Below are 8,523 nucleotides of genomic sequence, written 5' to 3'. Positions count from 1 at the left end.
ATGGAAGCGACAAATTACCTCGTCTGACCTATTCGATTGCCCCCCAATTTGGAAATCGCGGTAGTTCGAGGAGCCACGTGAGGACTCAACCGTGCCGGCGCACAGGGCAAATGTACGCGCAATCGGGAGTCGTACACAAGCTACTTGAAGCGACCACGTGACAACACCCACTGAGCAGATCTGCCTTTATCTAACGTTAGCGATCAATGTTCAGCTGTGCCATCACTAGCACACACTTCCGTTAAACAGTTTCGCGTTGCTCTGTTTTATAGTAATCGTCAAATGCATCTACCACTTGCGAGAAATTCAAGAATCGTCTGGAAGAACTCTGGCAATGTTACGAAAAGATGTCATCCTTGAAGTTTTGCGGGGAATTCAACAAAAGCCATAAGATTATAAAAACATTGAAATCATGCGGCTCTAATAGCAACCTACTGATAAATTTTCGATGAAAAATATAGAGCCGAGTTGCTGCGTTTAACGCGCAGCCATCTATGGACTGAAATTGAAATCACTTACACGCTAAAGCTTGATTTCTCATTTTTAGCCAATGATTCGTGGCGCCTCTAAGCGGGAATGCCGGAAATGATATTCAAATATTGTTTTCTCCCGGCAGATTTAGAATTTGACAATTAATAACCATGAGATATTGATACACGAATAGTGAATACAACTGTTTCTGATCAGTTTGAGCGTGGTTGAACTTTCAGAAGAAGAATTTTAATGGGTCGTACAACGGGCAACAGTTACTGGTAACACAGGGCTTCAGGATGGGTTTGGTGTATGCAACAGCGAATAAACCCAGGGAAACAACCGTTCTTGAACCAGACGAATCTCCGAGTCCATGTGTACCTTGTTCGAGACATCACGAGCCAGAAGTGCCATGCATCCCCTGCATATCCGACCCGCGTCCAGGGAATCCGGGGACCCTGCAAGAGATACACAAAAAGGTGAAGGACCTGTATCCCCGGAATTTTGAGGGAGCTAAATTGTTGGTAAAGAAAACACTGAGCAGCCACTTTGATGTAGCACACACAATTACCCTGAGCTCGGTAACACCATCGGGTTACAAATTCGGGGCCTCTTACATAGGCACAAAAAGAATTGGGGAAACAGAAAAATATCCTGTCGCCATCGGAGATATAATGCCCAATGGGAACATGACCGCTGACTTTGTTCACACGATTGGCTGTAGAGTTAGAGCAAAGATCGCTGCCCAAATAGCTGACAACAAATACAGAGCCTGCAGCTCGACCTTGGAATACAGGTCCGATGATTTTACGGTCTCGCTCACCTTGGCTAATCCACATTTTGCCAAGCAGCACGGAACGCTAGTGTTGCACTACCTGCAGTCCATAACATCCAGGATCGCATTAGGTGCAGAAGTCGCTTGTCACAGGGGATTGGGAATCCCTGGTGGTCAGCAGACCATTATGTCTGCAGCATTCAGATACAGTACTGGGTATACCACTCTGTCGGCTACTTTGGGAGAAGCAGGTCTCCACGTATGTTACCATCGAAAGAATAGCCAGCAACTACAGATGGGTGTTGAAATGGAGCTGAATATGAGAACCCACGAGTCTATAGCCACTGTACTTTATCAATTTGATCTCCCTCAAGCCGATCTAATTTTTAGAGCAAGCGTTAACAGTGAGACTACGGTGGCGGCAGTATTGGAAAAGAAACTGTTTCCTATCCCAGCCTCGCTGGTTATGAGCGGCATGTTAAACCACACCAAGCAACAATTCAGAGTAGGTCTGGGACTTAATATCGGGTAGAAAATCAGAATTCAACACTGTAATGTTGTGCAATTCTTTGTACTAAATTATTGTAAATATTAAATATAAAAATATTCCATACTTGAAAAACTGTTCTTCTGGTTGAAAGAAATTACATTATCTAAACATCAATCAATTCTTAATAAATTAAACCTACTTAGCGATGGAAAGACCATGTGCAAAGAGTGAAAAGCGTCAGGCACATATTCTATTTAATTATTTTATTACCTATACCCCATCAACAGTTTAGAAACACTCTTTTTACACAGCATCGTTTAGCATACATACACTAAGTATTTAAATTAGAAGATAATTCAATTCCAAAACATCCATGGCACTTGTTACATCCCATAGTTCTCTTTCGTAAATTTTAACAAATCCCATCGTTTGCGAATCACGAAGGAATACCATACGAATAATGTCGAAAATTTGTCCTAATGATAAAAAAAAAAAAAACTGAATTTCAATACTTGCTTTTATTTCGCATTTTACCTAGAATAATATATTGTCCACATTGAAAAAGAAACCCATTTTTTGCAATAGAATTACTATTATCAATAATATTGTGTATTTCACAGTTCGTATCAAATGCTGATGATTTCAACTTTATCAACAGTGCGAATTTACCGCAGTAAGTCCACGTTTATAACGAATACATACAAAACGAGTGATGAATGCACTGCCAGTATAAATTTCGGTTCGACAGTTTTGTACCGTATACTCGTTGCAATATAATTACAGCATTCGTTATCCTTTGGGTGTTTGCTGATCATAACAAAGAAAATTCTAGAGGGGAACTCTATTCACGGCTATTCGTCTTCATTAGCTATCCTCTCATCCATCTCATCTCTCTCTTGGTGAAATGGGGTTTTCATATCATCAAAATTTAATACAGTTGTATCACCAATCAGCCCATTCTCGTCGGCAAACTCCAAAATGTCACATATGAATGGCGACTCAACTCCAAGAATATACTCACAAGTTTTTGGCTCGAGTAAGTATAAGGACACGCTGGACGGACTGATTGTCAGGTTGTCAGCGCATTTGAGTTTCACCTGAAATTACGTAAGTCAATAGAAGTGCATCTTTTTCATAAATATTCATCAAATGATCATGAACTTACTTCCGTTTGTCTGAGCTTCCCAGTTTTATCACAGGTGCTACCGTCACTGTAGAAATGAGACAATTGCTTTCTCTGTGCGATAGGTTTTGGCCTTTTATTTGGGTGCGCTACGATCCACTCCAGATGCTTCTTTGTGTCGAATTTACCAAGATTAACCACAGTTTTTGTACCATCTCGCTCTATGTGATATTGATTTACCGTACGACCATAGCAAAACTCGTATTTCCACCAACCATTACCCTGTGTAATGTTACATGTGATATCAATGCAATATCACTTTTTTCATTTTGTAAATGATGTATGTTTGATGCAATCACTCACAGTATTTGCGAGTAATGACTCACCCCATTTAAACAGTTTACGCCGCTTAAAAAATTTTGAATTGGGCTAACATCGATTGGACTAACACCCTGATCTACGGCCGAACTTGCAGTCTCTTCAACATTACTTGTTTCCTCTACTGGGCGGACTTCAACTCTGAACCGCGTTTCTCCATCCTAGAATATACAAGTAGTCTTAGTCGTAATTATTAATATCATAGCGATATCATCGAGTTCCGAATGAGAAAAGTGTATAGAAATTTGTGAGCTAATAATCTTTGCCATAACAGTAGATACAGCTGCAATTCAATGATGCAATTAAAACTGATGTTGTAAAAAGTTTTTCGTGTTTCGGAAGCTTTTCATGTTTTTACATAGCAACAGAAGGATGTGGAGATGGGTGGAAGGATAAATTTTTGTCAGTATCAAATGTGGAATACATTGCAATAACTGAAATTATCTCAAGTTAACAGTACAGAAAGAAGTTTATGTTAGTAAGACGAATCACGAGTAACAAATGAATGAAAAAACTTGTACACAAACAAATCATGGCAGTTATAATAATAGATTGAAAATAAAGTGGATAAAGTAGAATAGGCTTAAACCAGTCAAACAAACGTTTAACAGTTTTCCCCCAAAATGGAAAATAGTCTAACCTGGCCCTCCTTATCTACATGGAAGATCGCATAGATTTTCTGCGGCTTTTCATCCTGCGCAAGAAAGAGTCGATTCAATTTTTGGAGAGTAGACTATAATGTACAAAAAAAAAACTTAAACCCAACACAAAGTATGTTGAAAATAATCATTTTTAACAGATTCACTTAACAATTGATCATTAACCATACAAACAAAACATGATATTTGGTCTGTAGGTAATTGAGGATAAAGCTGTGTTAAAAAATCAGTCATCGATGTTTTCCTCTGGTATTTTTTAAACGATCTATTGCTTAAATTGTGAAAAAGATGGCAAGAGCAAAAGCTGTTGTCATCAGAGTAATGTAGTTTTCAATACCCCATTACGAATACAGCTAAATACCTACTCGACGCTGATCATGAGAAATGAGGAGAATCCTCTAAGCTGATCTCAATATAAATATTAAGCAATCCCACAAACAATTTACCGTAACTTTCTCATGTCTGAGTTTCAGGCTTTCAGCTTCTAAAGCAACTAGAGACCTGGGTTTCTTTGGAGCGTTATCAACAGGTCTACAGTCAATCACGTTTTCTCCACTGTCTTGCGCTTTGTAATCAGGGTGCTTGCAGAGTAACGGGGATAAAACAACAGCCTCGTACTCGCAGGACGAAGTTTCTTTCAACGAGAAGATTTCGTGTTTCCCATGTGGATAGCAAACGTACAAAACTCTTATCGTCCTTGGTTTATCAGTCAAGTCGCACATCGTCCCATCTGACATCTCGATTTCGAAATACGGCATGTTTACATTTTCCACCTTTTGAACCGGTATTTGTGCTTTCCAGTTCGGATTCTTGGCATGTTCATCGTATTCTGCAGATAGTTTAGCTTTCTGTGATTTGTCAAACGTTCCAAGATAATACTCTTGGACTTTAACTTTTTTTCCTTCTCTCTCCTCGTGGTACTGGCGCACATATCTACCGTGGCAAAGCTCATAAGTCCAATACGATTCTAACTGTAAATTGATAAAATCCTTCATTTTTCACATAGCTATCTATGATTTTCATATATAGATTTTTCGATAGTGTCTGGTGCGGAGCACCACTCTAGAAAGTCGTTCTCACGTTAGTTGAGCATTATTAAACAAAATATTAAGATTCCAGCTGATGAATCACATTTTCCGAATCTACCACTTACTTAACTATTCACTGACTTCTCCAAATATTCCTGGTTATTGCATGAGAAACATAACGCTTGTGGGCTATAATTTAATGCATTAAATGACATGACGCTTACCCGATACGAGCATGAATTTTGAACGAACAATGTTGATAATATTTGTATAGGATTAGGCCCAGCATACGTTTCTCCATTGTCATATTCTTGTTCCGTAGTATCAGGTATCAAACAGTGGTATTGTTCATTGTTTGCCGTTGTTATAAAGTAGGGTTCTGCATTTGCTGTGGGTTCCTGGAGGAGAAAATTGGTCGAATTACAAGAAAAGAAAAACTAACCGGGAATGTGGCAGAATCTTTAATTTTTGCATACGTGTATTGTTATTCTTCGTTGAGCGTAAAGCGAAAGTAAATAACAATCAACGTCGCGTAGATTTTAGGTTATGCTCAGGAATGAAGCAAGACTGCGGAAAATTGTACATGTCTAAATAATGGGATTGAATCGGTGGTAAGCATTCCATACCAGTAAATCCGTAGCACTTTTCCCCGGCCAATTGATTTTGAATAGAACCGTATCGTCGAAACCCTTCAAATCGTGGCCGTAAACAAAACAAATAACGTTAGATGTGATCAAAGCGATCAAGTGTAATCGGAGATCAGTAAATCCGAACATCATCCTCATTTTTTTGAATCAGATTTTTTTCGCATATTTTCGTATGTTGATATCTTCTAATCTCCAGCTCGTTAATCACTAATGATCGATGACTCGAGAAAATTAACTAACTGACAGCGCAGCAAGGCGGTCCGTCACATTCCCGTCTGCTCGTGTTCGATCATTCGAGACACGAGTTCAAAATCGTTTCAAAATCCATGCGGATGTTTATGATTGGTTGCGAATCGCCTCGAGGATAACTATCGAATCGCTGCTCGATTAAATTCGATATTATTCAAACGCACATTTCATACTCTGATGGATGTTATAAATCTAAATTAATTCGACACTAAGGTAGTTCATTAATTCTAGAAACAGACCCCGTAGTAGAACAAGTTAGCAAGTTTTCAAGTTTCTACAAATTTTTACTGGAATACCCAAGTACATTATAAGTATATTTATTACGAAAAAAATTAAACACTATGCAGCACACCTAGAGAAATTCCGGACAAACGAGTCCGTCTTTATTTGATCAGTTTCTCTTGTCAGCGTGAAATCCCGAATATCATTTATAAAATTACAAATAGCAATTATTAAGTAAATAAATGGTTCAAAATTTTACAACTTAATTTATTATGGGTAATGAAAATGTGTATTAAATACTTATGGGTATAGATACAGGAAATACAACTTCGAATTAGACACAGAGCAAATTACCTGACTTGAGTGGCTTAGTTCAAGAAATATTCTCTGTAGAAAAATACGTTGGTGATATAAAAAAGTATTTATTCGAATGGCATACAAAATGCAGTTGTATGAATTATATAGATTAATTAATTATTGTAAATCAGCAGGTGAAGCACGAAACATGGTGCAAAATATCAAGGTTCTTCTTCACAGAATTGTTCTACATAAACCATATTCTATATTATACAGTTTTCAAAGAAGTCACCAATATTCCTCATAATTTTGCATCAATACATTGTTCGTTAGAAACACTATTTCTAAATATTCCAACCTGAGGTTTCACACAAAATCAGGCCGTTGTTCAAGATATCCGAGAAAATTTTCCATAAACAATTATTACTTTAACATCTTATTATTTTATATAGTCAAGGACGTTAAAGGCTTACAATTCGGCTTCAACAAATGTGATAAACACATCTCATTTATCTGCAGAAAAGACCTTCGCCTCAAAGGTCAAACACAAATAACTCTAATGATTTTCATAGTTTAATTATAATCTGTTGAACATATTTCCTGATGAATTATTCAACTTCTAATAATAAGCATAGGAAATATGCAAGGAAATTTATATATTCAATGGGGACAGTCTATATCCGTTACACAAAATATTGAAAAATTTTAACTATTAGTCCTACTCAGCTTTGCAGTGATTTTCTTTCACACATTACCAAAATGTAGTATTTGTTGGTTGGAAAAGGAAATAGAAGAAAAAAGGAAACTGAGCAAAACATGTTACTAACAATAAGAAAACTGCACAAGACAATACAATAGTATGTCACGCATCAATTTACTACCATTTGAGCAACATTGGCTCTTGGAAATAGTGATGCAAATAAATTCATGAAAAATTTCTTCAAAGTTTAGTTTTAACACCTCTTCACCTTTCATATCTTCACGACGGCATACAATATATAACAGCTCTAAGTATTAAAGTATTAAGCTCGTCTAATTGTAAGTTGGATAACGCCGCCGTGTTCTTTCATTATTTGTCCACACACCCAGATCTTCAATTAGTATTCGTAATCTTTTAGTAATTCATAAATAATTTCACATCGTCTGATTCGTTCTAGAATTGACTCTCATTTCAGTGAAAAGCATCTCGATATATTCTCCGCTTTTCCACCGACGATTCTGAATGCTATAACTACAGTAGCAACCAGGACGGAGTAAGCCGATATGAGGCTGACAGCGTAAATCTCATATCTATTAAGCAGAGTCATGCAGGATGCGAACAAATGAGATCCTACGACCCATGCAAGATGGGCTTTGCTTCGCCTGTCCAGCGCAGCAAAGAATATAATCCCCCAGAACGTGTGAAGAAGGATGAAGCACAGCGTCGTGGTTGCAGATACTATGAAGAAATACTCGGATCCTTGGTGCAGCCCCATTGTTCCTGGACCGATCGCATCAGCGAGAACATTAACAAGGGCAAAGGCACCACTCATCACTCCAAATCCCAAGCCGCAAACATAGGCGAAGACATGTCTGCTTTCGGCGACGTGGGCAGTCGTCACCTTCTCTAAGCCGCGTTCGGCATTCCTCAGCACCCAATACAGCAGGAATCGAAACGCCTCTTGAAACAGCACTGAGAAGACAAGCCCGAAGGCGAGCTCGTTCTGGAGTGGTACAACAACGTACCAGAGAATAGCGGAGAGGAGGAGGGCTATCAGCCAGAAAAAGGCGCTGGCAATGAGAATTATTATTCTTATCGGTTCAACGGCGACGGTAAAAGTGAACATCGCTAGCGGCGGTCCAAACGCTAGGAGGGCGCATCCGAAAAACTCCATAACTGTCATTTTTCGGCCGTTAATGGGTGGTTATGGCAGTGGTTCGAACAGTTCAAGTTGCCGGCAGACAGATAATTCCGTGAAATCGTATTGCTCAAGACAACCGACACCGTTATCATTTGTAGAATTTTACCATGGAGCAGTCGAGCACTGTTACGGTGTACATTTATCGCCTAAAATGTCCGCAGCGTCAATCGAAAACACGCACCAAATATGTTGAGCTATTGCAACGCGACAGTCGGATGACCAAAATCCGAATCCCAAGTTCTAGGACGTCGCTTTAGCTGGCTGTCAGCAGGTCAGCAGTGTC

The 8,523-nt window shown here is 38.7% G+C and overlaps 3 protein-coding genes across 5 annotated transcripts; 1 reads left to right on the top strand and 2 right to left on the bottom strand.

The window, feature by feature from the left end:
* Positions 1-492: 492 nt before the first annotated feature.
* On the top strand, positions 493-2,219 carry LOC124178602 (mitochondrial import receptor subunit TOM40 homolog 2-like). The gene has a single exon (XM_046562064.1). It carries the CDS (start codon positions 771-773, stop codon positions 1,776-1,778), a length of 1,008 nt encoding a protein of 335 aa, XP_046418020.1. The 5' UTR covers positions 493-770; the 3' UTR covers positions 1,779-2,219.
* LOC124178599 (endoplasmic reticulum lectin 1) lies at positions 1,985-5,862 on the bottom strand. Of its 3 annotated transcripts, none has more exons than XM_046562056.1 (7): positions 5,551-5,862; positions 5,149-5,322; positions 4,343-4,867; positions 3,878-3,970; positions 3,246-3,398; positions 2,902-3,141; positions 1,985-2,833 (listed from the first exon to the last, which is right to left on the bottom strand). In XM_046562056.1, the coding sequence occupies exons 1-7, from the start codon at positions 5,707-5,709 to the stop codon at positions 2,588-2,590; spliced, it is 1,590 nt and encodes a 529-aa protein (XP_046418012.1). In that variant the 5' UTR covers positions 5,710-5,862; the 3' UTR covers positions 1,985-2,587. The 3 variants fall into 3 exon arrangements, with proteins under 3 accessions (XP_046418012.1, XP_046418013.1, XP_046418014.1); XM_046562057.1 differs by having other exon boundaries at positions 3,878-3,931; positions 5,551-5,861; XM_046562058.1 differs by lacking the exon at positions 3,878-3,970 and having other exon boundaries at positions 5,551-5,861.
* A 309-nt stretch (positions 5,863-6,171) lies between these two features.
* Positions 6,172-8,496, bottom strand: LOC124178603 (gamma-secretase subunit Aph-1). Its single transcript, XM_046562065.1, has one exon. It carries the CDS (start codon positions 8,220-8,222, stop codon positions 7,506-7,508), a length of 717 nt encoding a protein of 238 aa, XP_046418021.1. The 5' UTR covers positions 8,223-8,496; the 3' UTR covers positions 6,172-7,505.
* Between the last annotated feature and the right edge of the window lie 27 nt (positions 8,497-8,523).

The sequence above is a fragment of the Neodiprion fabricii genome, chromosome 3 (assembly GCF_021155785.1).
Source record: "Neodiprion fabricii isolate iyNeoFabr1 chromosome 3, iyNeoFabr1.1, whole genome shotgun sequence".
Classification (NCBI taxonomy): domain Eukaryota; kingdom Metazoa; phylum Arthropoda; class Insecta; order Hymenoptera; family Diprionidae; genus Neodiprion; species Neodiprion fabricii.
Note: the sequence above shows the minus strand (reverse complement) of the source record. Positions and strands in the feature narration are given on the sequence as shown.